The 22,316-nt window shown below is 34.2% G+C and overlaps 1 protein-coding gene across 1 annotated transcript in view; it reads left to right on the top strand.

Moving 5' to 3' along the window:
* Positions 1 to 2,841: 2,841 nt before the first annotated feature.
* Six3 (optix) overlaps positions 2,842 to 22,316 on the top strand; it is a 78,147-nt gene continuing 58,672 nt past the window's right edge. Inside the window, exon 1 of the mRNA XM_076399216.1 lies at positions 2,842 to 3,647. Coding sequence (XP_076255331.1) covers positions 2,968 to 3,647 — 680 coding nt within the window. The 5' untranslated portion in view covers positions 2,842 to 2,967. The remainder of the gene's footprint in view (positions 3,648 to 22,316) is intronic.

The raw sequence follows: 22,316 nt of genomic DNA on the forward strand, positions 1-22,316 counted from the left end.
TATTACCCCTTTGGATTATCTATAAACTGTTCAAGTTGAGTGACCTTTGTGTTATTGCCACTCAGCGGAAATTGCGTCAAGAATACCTTAATCGTCCAGTGCCTCACAAAGTCACAAGTTATCGTTTACGTGCAAATTTTTGACAGTACGGTACGACATCAGACAAGCCTCTGATGCGCGATAGTGTTGCAGAGTCTCTAGAAACATCAATTCGGAGATGTGGTTCCCAGTTACACATTTCTGTACGCAGTTTAAGGTGAATTTTGAAAACTGATTTGAAAATGTTCCCGCACAAAATTCAATTAATCTATTTTGCTACTGTAAAAATGAAGATGTTTCGTCTAAATTGATAATGAGCGATGAAGCCCATTTTCTTCTCAGTGGGCACGTCAATAAAGAGAATAGTCGGTTTTGGGAAACACAGAATCCTCAATTTATTCATGAAACATCATTGCATCCACTAAAAACAGCTCTTGTGGTCCTTATTTTTTTGAAAATGATCAAGGCGTTTCAGTTACTGTTACTGCTGAATGGTACCAAGACATGATTCGAATTTTTCTTGTGCCTGAAATGGAAGAACAAGGACTAGAGGACATGTGTTTGATGTTTTTCCACGAAGACTAAGTTTACGAAGTGGCGATTTAGCATGTGGCTGGTCATGGGATTTAACGGTACCAGACTTTTTCTTATGGTGGTTTTTAAAATTAAAAGTTTATGTGAATAAGCCCCAAACGATTCAACATCTTAAAGACAATATTCGCTACGAAATTCAGCCTCAGATGTTGCAGGATGTCATGAAAAATGCCTTAAAAATACACGAAAGTTCCATAAATCAAAATTACTTATCTTTTCTTTTAGAGGCAATCAAAATGGCAGCATATATATATATCAAAGCACTGCAAAATCAAATAAAAATCAATAGGGTGACTAATCCAACTGCAACTGTTTATTTTACCTGAGATTATTTTGAATATGTACAATGTTACTCTCTAATAACATTATTTTCAAACGTGTAACATTCTTTTGTTAAGTTGTGGTCGAATGCTTGCAGCTTTGCTTATTCGTATAATTTTTTTAATGAAAATTCACTGAATGTTATGTTGTCCAGTCTAGCTACCTAGGAAAAGCTTCTTCTAAAGCAAGTATTTTTAAAACATTAATAATTATTTTGCACTAAAGTGATATACTTCTTGGAAACTAACATTAGATGTTTAATATTAGTTGAATAATTAACTTCCAGAAGACATTTATAATTGTGAGGACTATAACCAACAATAATAGAGAAATATTATTTATAAAGGGAGTATTTGAAATGGAAAAATTCTATCCAATTCTTAATTAGCTGAAAATTAGGAGAAACGAGCAACAGGGGTCGAAAGTAATAGTAAATGTATTTTTATACAAATTGATGGCTGTCTAGAAAACAATAGTTTTAGATCCCTCTTATACTAGGTATATAAAAAAGACTCTCCTCTTTGTCAAGAGAAGACTATTAGCTGTTATATGGTTGAGATAATTTTTGTTAAAATTGTAGAATGTCATATTTAGTAGTGTTTTTGTATCAGAACAAAGTTTCTTTGTAGTTTTGAATTGAATAAGAATGAGAGCCAGAATTTAATTTAAAAGGATCAGAAATTCTGGAAAGTATATTGCAAGGCAATATTAAGTTAGATGAAGTAGTAGAAATAGTAGTTTCAAATATTCTAGAAATTTAGGTTTGACGAAGACAGAAAAGCTAAAAAAAACGAACATGAGAACGCTTATGATTATTCTTTGTTTAGATCAATTACGTTTGGTTTGGTAATGTTAAACATGGGGGTTGGTTGATAAATACTGTTAAAAAGATCGGAAAATATTGGTTAACGAAATATGTATATTATAAAGTTGAATTTGATTTACAATAAATGCGCATTTATTGATATTAAAATAATACAAATTTTATCTGTATTTTCAAAAGTTAAAACAATGCGTATCGTAAAGATAACGTAAGATGTAAAAACTAAGAGGATCCGTATTCTAAAATCATATCATCTTGTCACTATAGGGTTAATTCTTGAAAAATGACGGACGTATATTAATAAATTCCAAAAGCGTTTTTATCAGCAGAATAGTTCAAAAATTGTTATCGGATTAGACCATGTTAGTTATATCAAGGTGATAATAACAATACTATCACATTAATTAAAAATAAATAGAAACAAATACATTTTTATATAATTTTTTATGATTACAGCGTATATATCAGTAAAATCGTGTTAGTGTTTGATACAAAGGAGATATATAAAAGATATATTCGGTAGCAAAAATCGCTTGTTTACTCGAGTGTACTTCTCCGAATATTTTAATACTCTCGAAGCTTTATTTTTTTTGTTCGTTACGTGGATCTAGACCAGTACAGGACGAGTCAAACACAAAGAGAGATTACCGCGAGCCGCCCAACCCAGCCCCCCGGGGGAGCCGTATCCCCCTGTATCCGGGAGTCTCGCGCGGAAAAGCTCAAACTTCCGGAAAGGGATCGGGCCGAGGAACGTGGGGTCCCTTGGCCGGGAAGGGGGAGACGGCGGGTGTAGTCCCAACCAGATTACTGACACACTCGCCGGTCTTGGAATAACAGAAAAGGCGTATCTGAATCGCGATCATGGTGCCGGCGCTATCGAGACCTTCTGCGAGTCGAACACGCGGCCGACGATACGCCACCACCCACCGCGCGGCCGCCGGAATGTCGTCATTGGTCGCTCGTCGAAGAAGGGCGTGGCACGGTGTCGCCTTCCGCCAATAGGCGCCGGCGCACACTCGGCCCCGGGGTCACGCTCAAGACTGGCACAGTTCGAGTGTTGCTGCGGTTGTGTTCGTTGCATCGAAAGCCGTCGGGCCACCGTGAGAGGGGCCCCATTAGACTAGTGAGTTTTCGCGCGGTGGTTTCGTGGTATGCGATTTCGGTGAGCAACCGCCAACCTGGCCACGCATATGGCCCTTGGATTGAGCGCCGGGCTGTGTTCCGGGAGCTCCGGCGCCCCGTCCGACGCGTCCTCATCCCCAGGCGTCGTGGCTCCGTCGCCGCTGTTGCCCAGTCCGTTGTTCGCGCTTCCCACGCTGAATTTCTCCGTGGCGCAGGTGGCCGCCGTGTGCGAAACCCTGGAGGAGTCCGGCGACATCGAACGCCTGGCCCGATTCCTCTGGTCTCTTCCCGTCGCCCATCCCAACGTCGCCGAACTGAACAAGAGCGAGGCCGTGCTCAGGGCCAGGGCGATAGTCGCCTTCCACAGCGGCAACTTCCGCGAGCTCTACACCATACTGGAATCGCACAAGTTTACGAAGGGTTCGCACGGTAAACTCCAGGCCATGTGGCTGGAGGCGCACTACCAGGAAGCGGAAAAACTACGCGGTCGAGCGCTGGGTCCCGTTGACAAATACCGAGTGAGGAAGAAGTTCCCTCTTCCGAGAACGATCTGGGACGGGGAACAAAAGACTCACTGTTTCAAGGAGAGGACGCGATCTTTACTACGCGAGTGGTACCTGCAGGATCCCTATCCGAATCCCACCAAGAAGCGGGAGCTGGCTCAGGCGACGGGACTCACGCCAACGCAAGTTGGCAATTGGTTCAAAAATCGTCGACAAAGAGATAGAGCTGCGGCCGCTAAGAACAGGTAAGTCATTCGTTATTTGCATTGGTCATTTCCAATCTTCTTGATGTTAAAACCTGACCAGATTTGGTACCACTAAAAAACGATTGTTTTTAATTATTTAGTTTTATCTAATAACTTGACAGTGTTGCATTACTAATTAATTTGATGTTTTAGTACAACCCCATAAATTATACGACGCAAGTCTAAAAAGGTTTTATAATTAACTAATAAAGAAATCTCTCTTCCTTCTTAAGTCACGTTGGGAATACCTTCCAACGGACCAGTACAGTCCTTTGATTGTGTTGGTCTATTCTGTTTTTTGTCTAACGTTATATAGCGGATAAATGTATTGAAGAAACTTTTGTTTGTCTATACTTAAATATTAAAAACATGGACATAACAACTAATCCAATTATCACTACATAGTATAAAACAAAGTCGCCTTTTCTGTCCCTATATCCCTATGTGCGCTTAAATCTTTAAAACTACGCAACGGATTTTGATGCGGTTTTTTTCAATAGATAGAGTGATTCAAGAGGAAGGTTTATATGTATAATACATGCATAATATACTAAGGCAACATTGCTAATTTTAGAGGTTTCTAACGTGATGTCGTAAATTAACCTATTTTTTAGGCTTATTTAGCAATTAGCAAAAACGCTGCCTAACCCTACGAGTTAGATCAAATTAATGTACTACAGTATTGTACACCATAAAAAGGTCTACAAAAAAGTCCGCGATGGTATATGTTTATCTTTTAGGGATAACCCACATTAACTATTTTTATTGTTTACTTTTTACGCGAGAAAATGGCTTATTTACGAAGCTATTTTAAGCAATACGGCATTAATCCTTATCGAATTAAGTACCTTAAATACAGTGTGCAATTAATATAGATCAATATGGTTCCTTACAGCATGTAAATTAAACAAATATTTTCGGAGATATTACAAATTTAAAATTTGCGTTTAAAAATGTGTAATGTAATAAAAATTGTATGAATTTAGATATTCCAAAGATAGAAGGAAATCTTCATAGTAAGTATAGGGGAAGAGGAATTGTTTTACTCCAAATTTAATGCGTGCAGGCCAAGGGCAGTAATGAATGAACCAAAAATACTGGATCGTTTTTTAATCATGTTTTCATTGAGTGACATAGGCATATATATTTTATGCCCGTGCAAAGTCGGAGCGGGCCGCTATGTTTTTATATACAACGTTCATATTTTTTCTGTAGTGTATTTAATTTAGTATCAGCATTGCACCCGTGCGAAGCCGGGGCGGGTCGCTAGTTCGAAATAAATCAATGCAATTTTTATTAGATCATCGATATCATGATATCTGAGTTAAATCTATCTCGAATATCGTACGAAACGCTCCTCTGCTACCAAATATCATCGAACGAACTCAAATCCCAACAAAACAATTTACCAAAACTCAAGTCATCTCGGCCCACATTTTAAATTAATGCGTCTATCTTATAATTAAATCTAGGTTTACCTCAGTTGTTGCTTATCTGAGCTATCAATTAAATTTATATATTGTCGGTTGATACTGTGGCGTGTTGGTTGCGGTTAAAACTTGACCGTTTCGGTTTTTTTTCGGCTCGTGATTTTCGATTGTTTCGATTCGGTTGTCTTGTCGGTAAAAAAACGGGAAACAAGCGGCGTGAGTTGTAAATCAGCAATTGGATCGGTGACTTTGGCTACCGATCTTTTGTTGGATTAATTTTAGCGATGTTTTAATATAGTTTCTATTTTCAAATTTAGCAGCGTGATAAACAAGTTTTATGATAAATTCTTGTAATAATAAAGACTTCCTTTGGAGCTATTACAGTATGACATTGTTGCCATTTCATTTTAAGTATCCCGAATACACAGAAAAGGCTAGATCAGATGAATATGATGAGTGACGATTTTTAAAATCAACTTTTTGAAGGTCCGCATTATTCGATTGTTTTGTTTGGTCATGGTCAAAAAGACATATACCACTACGGTATAATTTCCGTCACTATATTTTTTTTCCATCAATTGAAATCGTTGGATAGTAGTTTTGCCTGTACTCTGGTTATCTCTGTACCACTGCAACAAACATAGGGCCATTTACAAACTAATAACTAATTGTCTATTGATGAAGACATTTTAAGAGAATATTAGTGAAGGATATAACTCTCAATTCAGGTAGCCATCAACAGATGGCGCCAGTTGAATGTGGTGTTTTTTAAAGACTAGGGTAATAATTTGTTATTTATTTTAGCCGAACTTAACAGGATGAAGGGAGCTCGAATGAATTTAAATTGTATCACATAAGATTCACTAATTTTATTTGTTGTGCGTTCTCTTTGTTTTATAACATATTTTATTGCAGTAACAAATTGAAATAGTTAACTAATAGCTATTTTACAGTATGGTAACTGTAGTATATCCTAATGAATGCAGTAAATGTTATTGGTTTTTGTGAATTGAGATGAAAAGAAAATTAGTTGATTTTTTTAAATATATTTAATATATGTCTAGTTTTTTCAACAAAATATTTTAAAAATATAATTCAAAAAATAGGTTAAACCGTAAACTTTAGGGTTTCTATTTTAATTGTAGTTTTTCATTAACATAAAACAAGATTACTTTTAGAACTTTAGTTTCAAATAACATCAATTAAAAGTTAAGGTGTGTTGAATTGTTGATGTTCGCGCTCAGTTCGAGACAGAGTTTGTCGTATTAAACATACTGGCTTAGTGGCTTTATAGCTGATAATTTTAATTATTGTGAGCGAATAACTTATTTATTATTATAACTCTTAGTAGTTCAACAATCTGCATAGAGGGTAATAAGTATTTGTTATGTTTATATAAATTACATGGCATGAAGAAAATCACTTAAGTGAGCTCCTCTACAAAATACTATTTAATTAGTCTTATTTTAAACCTTATTCTAAAGTCTATATATGTCCAATAATCAGATCGGATGGTGTTAGACGTTTTAGACTACGGACTTTACTGTTACTTCGCATATTTAGCTGATTAGCGAGCACATTCGGATGTAGTGACACTCTTTCGAAGTACTTCAAACAAACACGTTGAATTACATTCCTTATTGGTTCTAGAAAAACACTGGGTTGTATCACTTTATTTGAAACCATAGTACGGAGCATCGACAATGGCACAGAATCAATTAATAAAAATTTAAAATTCAAATGCTGGAAAACAGTGCTTAAGATGACCGTGGTTCGGAGCCCAGGTTAAGCAGAGGGTCCATTCCATCCTTGGTAAAAAGGATAAACTATAATCACTAGCATAAGATAAAGATTCATTCAAAATACTATGTATAAAAGGATTATTTATAGTTTTTGTTATTGGTTCTGGTTTTAATATTCAGTTTGATCATATTTATAATTTTTTTTTATAGTTATTGTATCAGAGTTTTATGTAAGGTTAATTTCCAAAGACGTTGAATACCGATTATTGAAAATATATCATATCATTTGGTAATCAGAGTACATTATAAGACAATGCTTATTGCTTATTATTCCAGGCTTTCATAATTTCTTTCCAGTAAATCCAGTGAACTAAGTTATAGTCGCATCGTAAGACATAGTATCTTTGTTAAATTGATATCTAACTCTTCATGTGATATTTGTTGCTTTTGACTGTTTTTTAAGTTGTAAGAAGTTGTAAACTAAACATAATAACGATTCTTCTGTATATTATTTATAATATCCAGATACATAAAAATGTGATCTTTGTACCCCTGCATGATATTTCAATATTTTATAATAATTTATGTAGTGATGGGAATATATTTTGGTACAGATTGTCTTATTGGGTTGTGTCTAGTTGAAATTGTAAATATTCTTGTTTTTGCTCGTTGTGATTGAAGGTGTGTTACATCCTCAATGTTAAGAATATTGAGACTATAGATATGCTCAAAAACCAAATATAACTAAATTCTTTTCAAATTTTAAATTTTAAGTTAATCGCATTATTCTTCCAAAATGATTTTACGTTTTAATATTGGGTATATTTCAAAACAAAAGGATGAAAACAGCAAAGGAAATATATCATACATATAATATATAGTATTTTTTTCAGATATAATGTGATTTTTAATTTAATCGTCGTAATTATAATTTATTCCATAATGATGTTTTTTTTTAAATATAATAACGGTAACTATGACAACATTATTATGACAAATTATCAATCAACTAAAAAACCTGACAATTTTCCTTTTTCATTCTACATTTGGAATAAACATTATATAGAAACAGTGTTTTGTTAACATACATTTTACAAAAATGTTAAATAGATTAACTATTTTCAGTTTTTTGAGAACATTAACTTTGATAAGCTGAATTTTCATACACAAGGATGGTAACAAAGCAGTTTATTAATAGAATTTGATCAGAATCAGTTCTTAATGGGTGTCTACGCAGAGAAAAAACTAACTATGCTAAATACAGATTCAATTAAGTCTATAGTTTTGAAGATACTGTTTTGTTTTATATTAAATAAGTCTTCTATAACTATATTTAATGCATACTTATTTTTTCTACAAACGAAAAACCAAGAAAAATCGTAATACCTGTAAATTAATTTAACGAAAGGAAAAAAAATCGAACGCCAGAACAAAAGAACAAATAGGGAAAAAAAACGAAAAGGTATATGAATTATTTAGTGTGCTCGATGGAGACTCATAAAGAACATTAAGGTCGTTTTTTGGGGCGGCGCTCCATGTCCAGCGAATGGAAGCCTCGGGCCTTCACATATACACACACAAACACTGGCAAAACAATTTATCACGCCCGGGACAGTCTATTAGTATCAGGGGAGTTTCTCGTTTGTTTTGCGCTTGTCCCGGTCCGATGGAATCAACGTAGCCACCGTTTATATTGTTTCTAATGATTTTTTGTTGTGACTGAACATACGTTAGTCTGCAGTCACGGTTGGGTCCGCGTAAAAATATCATATTGTACCTGATGATTATTGAACGTTTTTTACTCGTCTTTTCTCTAACAGTTTTTCATAAAGAAATATTTAATTAATGTTGGTAGACCTAGACAGTGATGATTTCATTCATTAACAGCTCGTGCTATACAGTCTCTTCAGTAATCCATGCCTGTCCTAAAAATTAATGCTTTCCTTTGCTTACTGGTTGGGATAAATAGATATTTTCCTTCAACTAGTAATGTGGTAGCGATTTTTATTTATTTTTGATTTTCTTCAAGCTTTACAACCATTTTATAACAGTTGATTTATCAGCTTGTACCTCACTCATAAGTTTCCTTAAGTTTAAAATAACAACCAAATTGTTGGAACTATTCGAGACACTTGGATATGGTAAGAATTATATGATATTAGATGGATATGTTGTAGATTAATAAAGTAGCATAAAGTGCTCTATGTTTAACATATTTTAGTTATAAATATAAACATTTGGTGGATAAAAATCCACTAATACATAGTGCTAATAAGAATTAATATATATTCTAGTAGTTACAATGTATATTATAGTTTAAAATAATAAAAAAATCACTAAACCTTTTATTTTTTTATTTCATATTCAGAATATAATACGATACAAATTAACATTACAACAGTTCCTTACAATATTTAATTAATACGTTAAATTAAACAAACCAATTAGTTTGAATAAGACTGAACAAATTTGAATATTGCTTATATCTGTAGGTTAAGATCAGAATTATTACTGTAATTCTATTTATGGCACACAAATATCTATTTGTGATTATTTCGTGTTCAACAAAAAATATCCATGTTAAATATAGACAAAAATGTCTATATATTGTCCCTTCTAATGAGGTGAAAATGCCAAACTATCAAAATAATTATAATTAAACGCCTTTTTTATGTAACTTAAATATGAGGCATTCATAACATAACATAGCTATGTTGTACAGAAATACCGAATTTTTAATACAAGTAGTATTAATATGTTCACTGAAGAAATTTATGTAATTTGTTCGTAGTTAAATTTATTGAATACCAGCGACCCGCCCCGGCTTCGCACGGGTGCAATGCTGATACTAAATTAAATACACTACAGAGAAAATATGAACGTTGTATATAAAAACATAGCGGCCCGCTCCGACTTTGCACGGGCATAAAATATATATGCCTATGTCACTCAATGAAAACATGATTAAAATCGATCCAGTATTTTTGGTTCATTCATTACTGCCCTTGGCCTGCACGCATTAAATTTGGAGTAAAACAATTCCTCTTCCCCTATACTTACTATGAAGATTTCCTGCTATCTTTGGAATATCTAAATTCATACAATTTTTATCACATTACACATTTTTAAACGCAAATTTTAAATTTGTAATATCTCCGAAAATATTTGTTTAATTTACATGCTGTAAGGGACTATATTGATCTATATTAATTGCACACTGTATTTAACGTACTTAATTCGATAAGGATTAATGCCGTATTGCTTAAAATAGCTTCGTAAATAAGCCATTTTCTCACGTAAAAAGTAAACAATAAAAATGGTTAATGTGGGTTATCCCTAAAAGATAAACATGTACCATCGCGGACTTTTTTGTAGACCTTTTTGTGGTGTACAATACTGTAGTACATTAATTTGATCTAACTCGTAGGGTTAGGCAGCGTTTTTGCTAATTGCTAAATAAGCCTAAAAAAAATAGGTTAATTTACGACGTCACGTTAGAAACCTCTAGAATTAGCAATGTTGCCTTAGTATATTATGCATGTATTATACATATAAACGTTCCTCTTGAATCACTCTATCTACTGAAAAAAAACCGCATCAAAATCCGTTGCGTAGTTTTAAAGATTTAAGGGCACATAGGGATATAGGGACAGAAAAGGCGACTTTGTTTTATACTATGTAGTGATATTGGGATTATGAATTAATATTGTATAAATCATTCCGTTGATGGTGCTACTTTTTTACAAATAATGTTTATTAGTAATTAACAACCAATATAATTAATAACCAATAAAACAACATGTTCAAGCCAAAGACAAAGTTCTGGTGAATAGTAAAAACTAAAAATTTGATGATTTATTACTATGATTTGAGGAAATTGAAGTTTAAACTGAATAATACCGTTATGAGAACCACTGTCAGTTCTTAAATTCAAATTTGGATGAATAATGATCATTATATAAGCAGAAATATGATAATATGTCGCAAACTCTGTAAAATTTGGAGGCGTTTAAGTAGAAAATCACATTTACCATGCTCTTTTTGATTATAATAAGGGAGAGACAACAAATGAATATATTGTTTAATACCTCATAGGTGGTTCAGTCTTTATACAGTTTTATTGTCGTTTGTTGACACGTTTTATTCCGTACTTTGTTTCCTTATTTTACTTTTTTCGTTTTTTCTATTATATACTAATATATAATATATTTACTATCTCTAATAGATTATGCTTTACTTCATCTAGTAGTCAAGATATTGGTTTTATTTTCTACCCTGTTTCTTCGCTTCATATGTTGACCCCAGTATGGTTCTGACATATTTATTTCTTCAGTTTATAGGTTTCCTTCATTCTTTTTCATTTCGAGACATTATTCCTGAAGATTTATCTGTCTTTTGATATAGAATTGCTCTGTAGTTCCAGCATTCACTATCATTACTATTTATACTATATGAAAATTTTAATATTTAATACTTATACTATAAGTATACTAATGTATATTTGATTTTGCTACTTTTATTTATGATTTGTATATTTATTATATTAGAGGTTCACCATTTGTTGATTTTTTATTATTTGTTGTCTTTTCGTTCTTCTATTTGGTTTAACATTTCTTTAATATATTCCTCCCTAACTAAATACAACCTTGATATCACGATAAAAATTAATATTCAGTCACCATAATTAACACTAATCCGTATTTTCATATTGAGCAATGACGAATAGCGAATTGGTTCTTTAATACAGTCGAAAATAAAACGGAACCGTACAATATTATTGAGCAATATAAACCAATCAATGGAGGCAAATCCGCGCCGATAACCGTAACCAACAACTGACAGCCATAAATAACTCCGAACCCACAATAAGGCGGTCGACAGATTAATATTCGACACCAACATCTTTTGTTGCTTTCGGAAATTCCCATCGTTTAGTTCAGTTCGTCGCTAACCCGGTTAAATACCCATTCTCCAACCCTTCCTAACCACCACCCATAATAGATTTTACGGATTAACGTTAGGGCTGAACATCTCCTCCTACCTGAGGATTTACGTTTACTTCTTCATTCGGTCGAAAGCGGATAAAGTCGTCCATGCCGGTGGACTATTAAAATCATTTTAAAATGGTAGTTAAAGACTCGGTGTATTAGATAAGAGAAAGAAAGACGTTTGCGTATCGGGACTGCCATTAACGGGCCATTGTCGCTAATGTTTCTCTTGTTTTCTTGGGTTTTACGTTAAACGAAGTCATTTTCGTGATAAACAATTCGGTTATCGATTAACCTGATTGGTTTTAACTTGAGTTGTTGGCTTTGGTTTCAAGGATTTTAATTTATGTCACCAATAAAGTTCGAACACAGTGAATTGCAAGGCTTATTGGGCGAAAATTCATTTCAAAATCTTTAAAAAATATTCACCTGATTTAGCAGTTGATGAATCAAGTGTTTACAGGCTTATAACCAGTGGAAAAGATCGAAAAATAGAGACAATGGTTACCACACGAATTTATTGAAATTCATTTCGAGTCCTTTCAACATCGCGGTCGCATTGCTTTCCAGGTAACAAGGAAGAGTTTTCTGATGCGTTTTGTAACATACTATGGAAATTGAATCTATTACAACAAAACCAGGCTCAAAGAGTCACGGGTTTGTCCGGGAGAGTATTATGTGTCGACATCGAAGCATATATGGCCATGAGTTCTTACAGTACGTGTGGTGGGACCAGCAAGATGTAGTATATTACGAGCTGCTAAATCCGCAAGAAACGGTTACTGCATATATCTACCGAAATCAAATGAATGAACTGAACGAAGTATTATTGCAGAAAAGACTAGCAATAATTACATTACAACCGCTCGGTCGCACATTATAAGAATCTTGAAGGATACACTGTTGCAGCTCCCAAGTTCTGCCTCACCCATCATACTCAACAGGCATAACGCTTTCTGGTTTCCTTTTGTTTAGTTCGATACAGTATGGTCTGAGCGGTTTCATAATGTTTTTAAAAGCTGAAGAAGGACGTGGGAGAAAGCTGTAGAATGATCGAAAATATTTTGCTTAATAGTTGTACCAATATTTCTCAATAAATGCCTTGTTCAGCTAGAAAATGAAAAGTGAGAAAAAAGAGCACTGTATCACCATCCTCTCACTATTGGTATATTTATGGTTGAAATATATATCATAAAGTAGGTTTCCATCTCGATACGCAACAATTGAAATTTTCTCATGGCAGCTGCTTTAATAAAATCTCATTGAAATCGATTGATTGTATTTATTCTGAAGGACTTTAAAATAACATAAGCAATTAATTTACTCTAAAATATCTTTTTTATTTTACGTAAAGAGGTTGCAATTGTTGAACGTCGAGAATAAAACGATGTTGACTGCTTAAACCTATTTTAATACAAATCAAACCTCTACTTCTTCCTAGACAGTGCCGCATCTGTTGTTCTATATAAAATCGCCTTCCTGAAGAAACAATCAAAGAGATATACGTGTTTGTTGTATCGTTCGGATAGCTAATAATTGTAGTAAAATTATTATTAATATATTAATTAGCTTGGCTTTGATAACCTTCTGAATAGCATTGTTTTTATTCAAGTTTCCATGGCTTACTCGAAATGAGTTCTTATGTTTTGGTGGCTGCAAATTTTAATAGTCTATGGATGAGAAACTGAACTGTTGCAATCCGTCTTTGGTGGTTGTGCACCTTGAAGTGCGAGCTTCAGTAAATTCTGGTAGACTATGTTAATTTATAGCAACTTCAGTCTTTGCTTATGCCGAGAAATGACGAACTAGGGGTGTTTTTAATAGTTCGAACTATTACTAAATCGGAATAGTTTATAGCTAAGGGTCTTTTAACAACTTCAATACAACTTTTGTGGCTTTACAACTTTATCTGCGATACTTCTATCAACTACCCTAGTTATGATAGTGGAGGCATTAAAATTAGAAAAATTTTAACTAGTTTTCTCTAAAATATATAGTATTTTAAGGAAACGAATGGCGACTGTTAAACGGCGAGCATAAAACCATATTGAGGTTTAAATCCCTATGCGATGCCTAGACGTTCACACCATTCAGTCATACTATAAACATTTCGACTCGTTTCATTGAATGTTGAATAGAGTGATTCATTGATCAGAGAGCAGAACGATTTAATCGATAGTTGAGCCTAATTTTTTTTGGAACAGTGGAGATGATACCTTTGGGATTATATACTCTTGAAGTAAAATGAGTTTTTTTTCTTGGTATTTTAATAAGAAACTGTTTTTATATTCCTAATGTTAGTAATCGCGTATCCGAGTCTATAATACTATTATAAGTCAATCAATCAATACGTTTATATTCATGTCTGTAAACACCGACATCAAAAGCCGTATTTTAGAACGACGCGATGGCGTGGTAATCCTCTCCAGAGCCCTTAACACATATCAAATTTGCAGAATAAACATGTCGGCCGTATTCAAAATTCAGATCGTTAATCCAGCTAAAAGGTCCGAGAGAGGACCCACTCACTCCCCGAAGATTTCGTAACGTTGGCGTCGGTCTCCGATGGGGGAATCCGACGTCGACGCTGCTGCGAAAGACGCCCGCCGTAATTGTCCTGTGGAAGGTCGCGAGGGGTGAGGGGGCGGAACGAGCGGGGGGCCGTTCCCCGTTGCCGCTTGATCTGGTGATTTTACGCGTGAGATGGGACGAGAGCGAGCTTTGCCAGGACGACGTATCGCAGTTTTGTCGGGCGACTATCGAATTTCGGGTAAATTGAGCGAAATATCGTAGTCGGCCGCGGTATGACGGGGCCCACCTGGTTGACGGGTTCGTTTGGTCTCCGACTGGTGTAACTTGAGCGTCTTTTAGCTCTGATTGCGTTGAACTCAGTGACGGAGGTCGTTTTCCCTTCCTTTTTTTTAGTACAGAGACGAATTTATTTTTTCATGAAAATACAGCTCAAAAAATGAAACCGACTTTAAAAAATAAATAAAGAACTCACTGATAATAAATTAATCAAACCTAGATTCTTAACATAAAATAAAACGTTTTAAAATAAAATATTTACATAATACTCGTTGTAATAACTAAATAAAAACAAACAGGAACCTTATTTAACGTATCTACTACACGTATTTTATATTCTACTATATACACCCCATTTAGCCTAATATCTACATAAACATATTTATCTATTTAACAGGTCAATTGAAAAGTCCTCGATCTACCATAGTAAAACACATTTTTTTGGCAAAATTTTGGTTTTTTTTATTCAACATAATAACCTTCAAGGGTGATACACTGATTATAGCGACTCTCCAACTTTTTGATACCAATTTTGTAGTGCGATTTGTCCTTTGCTTCAAAATAGGCCTCAGTTTCGGCGATCATCTCTTCATTAGACGAAAAGCGACCCAGCGAGCATTATTTTGAGACCTGAGAACAGAAAATAGTCGATGGGGGCCAGATCTGGAGAATACGGTTTATGAGGAAGCAAATCGAAACCCAATTCATGGATTTTTGTCATCGTTTCTACTGACTTGTGATACGGTGCATTGTCCTGGTGAAGCAGCACTTTCCTTCTTCTTTCGAACGGTCCAATAACGCTCTGTAATAGTCGCTGTTGATGGTACTTTCTATTTCAAGGTAGTCAATGAAAATTATTCCATGCACATTCCAAAATACAGAAGGCATAACGTTGCAAGCCGACTGTTGCATTTTCCCACGCTTTGGAGCGGGATTATTGTATGCAGCTCACTCGGATGATTGTTGAGTGAAATTATAGAGCCATGTTTCACCCATTGTCACATATCGACGCAAAAACTCGGGTTTATTTCGCTTGATCATCATCAAACCTTGCTCCGAATCATCAACTCGTCGTTGTTTTTGGTCAAAAGTGAGCTCGGGTGGCACCCACTTTGCACAGAGCTTTCTCATACCCAAATATTCGTGAATGATATGATGTAGTACTTAGGTGCGCCCACAATACTTCTCAGGACCTTGTTCTGAAAAATTTGTATTTTGTTTATGTTACTCTTTGCAGAACATATCCATAATTGAACTCCGCATCTCCATAAAGGTTTCTGTATTTCCTTATTTAATAGTTAGTAATTTATTATGTACTGATAATTGTGATTTTCTTCCAATAAGCCAATAAATTTTCCTATATTTCAATTCCAGTTCTTTTCTTTTCTTCTGTATATGTGCCTTCCAGCGAAGTCTTGCATCAAGATCCATTCTAAGATATTTAGCATTGTTGTTATATGGAATGATAGTATTATTTAATGTTATTGATGCTTGTACGGTCTGATTGTAGTGAACACATGCATATATTTACTTTCGTTAATTTTTGTATTCCAAGCTTGTGTCCAATTATTTATATGGTCCAAGTAACAGTCCTGTTATAATTTTTGTGTTATAAGTTTAGTTTCTAAACATTTTGGCTATAATGTACGATTTTAGTAGGTCGATTTGTTGTTTTGGTAACATTTTCTGAGGTTTATGAACAAGGCCTTCATGCCAAACCTTATCGAAGGCTTGTGCTGTATCTAAGAATATGGCTGAGCATATTTTTTAGTTTCGTAGGCTTTTTCAATAACATCTGTTATTCTGTGGACCTTGTGAATTGTTGAATGCTTGCTAATAAACCCAAATTGGTGTGTTGGTATTAGGTTTTTTCTCTCTATGTGAAAATAATTATTCGGGAAATACTCTCAACCTGATCTCAAATCAGGTACGTATAAAATCAATTTGGTCTTTTTAAAAACTTTTTTAATATATTACAACTAATTGTTGTTCATTAATTTACAAATTGTGTCTATAGTGACTTAAAACTAGGTACTTATCTAGGAAGACCCATTAGCCTTTACTTAGTCTTTAATAAAATAAAAGTAGTAGCACTTTTCAGTATTTTTACCATTTACTACACTTCACTACACAAAATCACACGGTTTGGTTCTCTTGACACTGCTTCCTCTTTTAGTCTTATCCAAGAGTTGCAGTACTTTGGAGTTAACATGGGATTGAGGTATTTCCTCAATGCTTGTTCCGAATTTATTAATGTCGTTTATGATAATTGGAGTCTTTTAAACCTTCTTTAAAAAACCAATATATTTTTGCGCTCTAATCTGGTGTAAATATAGGATTACACTAAATCAACAAATTTGTCATTAATTAAAATATCGATTGTCAGTAGCCATTGAGTTTATAGTAGGCAATAAAAAAGAGATAGAATTGGCAATAATGATGCAATAAATGTTGACCCTTTTATACTTCTATAACAAGAGAGTGAGGCTTTATAGTACTAGTAAGTCTACCTGTAAAGTAGATGAATGAATCATTGTGATGTGGAGTGTACCACAGTGAGTATTTTCTAATCTAAAGATATATTAGAGCAATACTGTTAATATTTTATGGCTTTTTAGAAATAAAATTTTAACTAATTTTAAATATAATTAATATTGTTATGGAAATATCTATATTGGTTGTATCAAAACTCGTCTTTCTTCCTTTAGCAGTTAAGATATTCTTCATTGTTAATCAAAGGTTAATGTTCAATTTTTAGTAAGGTTCATATATTTCAAAATGTTGCTCATAGGTTCAATTTTAATATTAATTCTAACTTGTTGACTAATATAATTTATTGTAAATTGTGATTTTAAATAATTTAAACATTCTTTTATTGTTATGTCATACCCTAGAAATATATTGAGTGAGTTAACAATAACAAGTGATCACTAGTTAAAGTTTAAAATTTGCTGCAGCGTTTTATAAGAGAAAAATATTCTTCTATCTAAAAGTTCGATATTGATATATTGGAAAACTAGCGACCCGCCCCGGCTTCGCACGGGTGCAATGCTGATACTAAATTAAATACACTACAGAAAAAATATGAACGTTGTATATAAAAACATAGCGGCCCGCTCCGACTTTGCACGGGCATAAAATATATATGCCTATGTCACTCAATGAAAACATGATTAAAATCGATCCAGTATTTTTGGTTCATTCATTACTGCCCTTGGCCTGCACGCATTAAATTTGGAGTAAAACAATCCCTCTTCCCCTATACTTACTATGAAGATTTCCTGCTATCTTTGGAATATCTAAATTCATACAATTTTTATTACATTACACATTTTTAAACGCAAATTTTAAATTTGTAATATCTCCGAAAATATTTGTTTAATTTACATGCTGTAAGGAACCATATTGATCTATATTAATTGCACACTGTATTTAAGGTACTTAATTCGATAAGGATTAATGCCGTATTGCTTAAAATCGTAAATAAGCCATTTTCTCACGTAAAAAGTAAACAATAAAAATGGTTAATGTGGGTTATCCCTAAAAGATAAACATATACCATCGCGGACTTTTTTGTAGACCTTTTTATGGTGTACAATACTGTAGTACATTAATTTGATCTAACTCGTAGGGTTAGGCAGCGTTTTTGCTAATTGCTAAATAAGCCTAAAAAAATAGGTTAATTTACGACATCACGTTAGAAACCTCTAAAATTAGCAATGTTGCCTTAGTATATTATGCATGTATTGTACATATAAACCTTCCTCTTGAATCACTCTATCTATTGAAAAAAACCGCATCAAAATCCGTTGCGTAGTTTTAAAGATTTAAGCGCGCATAGGGATATAGGGACAGAAAAGGCGACTTTGTTTTATACTATGTAGTGATAATTGGATTAGTTGTTATATCCATGTTTTTAATATTTAAGTATAGACAAACAAAAGTTTCTTCAATACATTTATCCGCTATATAACGTTAGACAAAAAACGGAATAGACCAACACAATCAAAGGACTGTACTGGTCATTTGGAAGGTATTCCCAACGTGACTTAAGAAGGAAGAGAGATTTCTTTATTAGTTAATTATAAAACCTTTTTAGACTTGCGTCGTATAATTTATGGGGTTGTACTAAAACATCAAATTAATTAGTAATGCAACACTGTCAAGTTATTCAAGATTTCACCTTAAAACATGAAATAGTGTTCTTAAAAGACAGTATAGTAGAAGCAGCCACTGGACGATGCGCAGGAAATCAGAACATTCATCCAAGCAACCCACATGAATTTATCTAGTCGATGAGCGTTACTTGAAACTAAGTAAAGATTATGTTGAAACACGAAAAGAGTCATCTGTCAAACATGATGGCATCTCATTCAAATCACTTGAAATAAGCGCGAGAGACTTCTTTCCGCACCTCAAATATTCTAATGATCAAATAAATATCGATTATGTCCCATTAATCTGTTCTCTATCAACAAACCCTATCATTATTCATTGTTCCATCCACTTTGACGATTTCGAATGAATCGAAAATTGGCCCTCATGCCACTCGGGGGGCTGGTGCGTATTGGCAGGGTCCCTACGTCGCTGGTCCCCCTACTTTCCGCCTCATTAGTCGCTGGTCGAGAGACGTATCGATATCGAACAGCTAATTATACACTATCGGGTTACTCTTCGGCCTTTCTATGAAGATCTGGTGCAGCGATTACGGCCGGTAATTGTCGGATCCTGTTTTGGTCCCATTCTGCCTCGGCAAGTATTTTTCTGCATGAACTAACACCGGAGATGGCCAACGGTATCAGGTTAAGGTTTCGTTATGCCCACGTAGAAATAACTGATTATAGGTGTTGCTCGCGAAGAGCCTTCTGTCCAGACATGAAGACGCTGTTTGAAGGGTGAGGGAAGACTTTTCTTTAATTTAACCTGCACTTTGCATATTATACTTTATTAAAAGCCTGAAATATATGTAAATTTGTTTTGTTTGTCAGTCTATGAACTTGTTCTGTTGTCAATAAACTTATAGGTCGATAGGAGGACCTCGGGTTTTTCCTAGGTTTCAGAAAATTTATTGATTTAACTACTTTCCAAATGCTAGGCAAATAATTAATTCGTAGTATCACCTTGCGTACATTTAAATTGTATACTTTATACTTACACATTATTTCAATCTTAATAACCTAACTGATAATCTAAGTTTTCTGCGTTTACTCACGTTTGCAATAGTACTTTTATCATTTCCGTGAATACTACTTCGTTTTGTACCTGTGTAGATACAATAGGTCTAATAGAAATCAATGAAAGGGAACTCTTTCAGTAAATTGTGAATAAACTATAAATTTTCCTTTAAATTATAAATTTTATTAGATTTATATTTATTATTTTTTCTAACTAGTAATATATTCATAGTAGCTCAAGTTTTTCATTAGTTCTCTTATATAATAATTGATTTACAGTTTTATATTGTTCAGTAATTACCTGTATTTCTGTTTCAATATATACGTTTTTCTCATTTCAGTGTGCTACTTTCAAGATTTTATTATGTTTTTATTCAGCCTAGTTTATATATATTATATTTAATCAATCCATAGCCTGCTGTTGCCTGTCAATATGCTTTTGTTGATGCCGCAGGCGTTTAAATAATCTTCACTAAATCTCGCTATAGTTGGCGTTCAGTCGTAGCTACTATGCAACAGAAGTATGTGATGAATTTATTCAGATTTCATTCGATAGTAATCAAATCATCGTAACAAAGAGTTCTCAAAAAGAGAGAGAGAAAGCTGCGGATTTTTGTCTTGGTTGTAATATATCCTTTGTTCCACCACACGTACTGTTTTAGAGAATCAAATACTGCTTCAGTTTGCTCTATTCGACTTATTACTATAGTGATATATGCCATTTATTCTTCTGTATTACTGAACCTGTGTAATTGAACTCCTTCACTTGATCTAACTGGATCCTGTTGAGATTTACAATAGTAGACGATCCGTCAATTGCTTATTTATTGATTGTATTTTTTTTGAAAGATATTTTTGTTTATAATATTAATGTTGGTTAATTGCTGACCTTTAACACTTTGTGTAAGTCACTGAGAATCTATAATCTGGGTTTGCACTGGTCACTGTAACTGAAAGTAATTTCTGGTATGTTTTGAATTTGAGTTTTAGTTATTCTCATTGTCAAGCTTATTATATATTTTTTTAATCCAAATTAACATATAATTTTAGCAGAATATATTTTTTTATACTTAATGTTAAAAGAGCTTTTTCTAAAGAAAAAGTCAGAAGCTTGATATGACCCTAATCAACAATACAAGTCAACAGGTCAATTGAGAAGTCCCCGGTTTACCATAGTAAAACATTTTTTTGGCAAAATTAGTTTTTTTATTCAACATAATTCCCTTCAAGGGTGAAGGGTGACCCTTTAACTTTTCGATTTTTGTAGTACGATTTGTCCTTTGCTTTAAAATAGGCCTCGGTTTCGGCGTCACCTCTTTATTCGACAAAAATTTCTTCTCGGCGAGCATTGTCTTGAGATCTGAGAACAGGAACTAGTCGCTGGAGGCCAGATCTGGAGAATACGATACATAGAGGAAGTAATTCGAAGACCAATTCATGGATTTTGCCATCGTTTTCACTGACTTGTGATACGGTGCATTGTCTTGGTGAAGCAGCACTTTCTTTTTCTTCAAATGCGGCCGTTTTTCGTCGATTTCGTCCTTCAAACGGTCCAATAATGCTATGTAATAGTCGTTGTTGATGGTCATCCATTGGCACATCCCAAAATACAGACGCTATAACTTTTCCAGCTAACTGTTGCATTTTCTCACGCTTTGGAGCGGGATCATCGTGTGCAGCCCACTTGGATGAATGTCGATTGGACTTGATGGAAATGATGGAGTCATGTCTCATCCATTGTCACATATCGACGTAAATACTCGAGTTTATTACGCTTGATCATCTTCAAACACTGCTCCGAATCATCAACTCGTCGTTGTTTTTGGTCAAAAGTGAGCTCGCGCGGCACCCACTTTGCACAGAGCTTTCTCATACCTAAATATTCGTGAATGACATGATATACACATTCAATTGATATCTTTAGAGTATCTAATATCTCATTCAATTTCACTTTACGGTCATTCAAAATTATTTTGTGGATTCCTAAAATATTTTCGTCGGTAACAAACTCTTTTGGGCGTCCACTGCGTTAATCGTCTTCGGTGCTCATTTGACTAGGTCTAAACTTAAAGAATACCAATCGCCGATGGTTGATTTTCCTGGAACAGTGTCGAGAAACTAGGCATCAAACCAAGTTTTTGATCCAACTGTATTTTTTCCCTTCAAAAAGCAATATTTTATCAACACGTGAAATTCCTTCTTATCCATTTTTTTGCTATAAATCACAAATTAATGATCCGACAGCTGTTAAATTTATAAATGCATCTTTTGGGTTTTAGGCTAACTAAAAATATATATGGATTTAATCTAGTAGCGCCATCTATGTGTCAGGCCGGGGACTTTGGAATTGACCTGTTGGTTGTTTACAGATGACGTAGAAAATTATGGTTAACTTGTACTGCGATGGAGAGACATGGTAATAACAACCGTAAACACGACAATTATTTATATTTAAGAATCGTACGGTTTTTCCACTAAACTCTCATTTATTCGTAATTATCCGGAAATAAATTAAACGTAAACCGTT

This window comes from Rhynchophorus ferrugineus, unplaced genomic scaffold (assembly GCF_030347505.1).
Source record: "Rhynchophorus ferrugineus isolate W39M unplaced genomic scaffold, kcgeb_rfMv2 rfM1, whole genome shotgun sequence".
Classification (NCBI taxonomy): Eukaryota; Metazoa; Arthropoda; class Insecta; order Coleoptera; family Curculionidae; genus Rhynchophorus; species Rhynchophorus ferrugineus.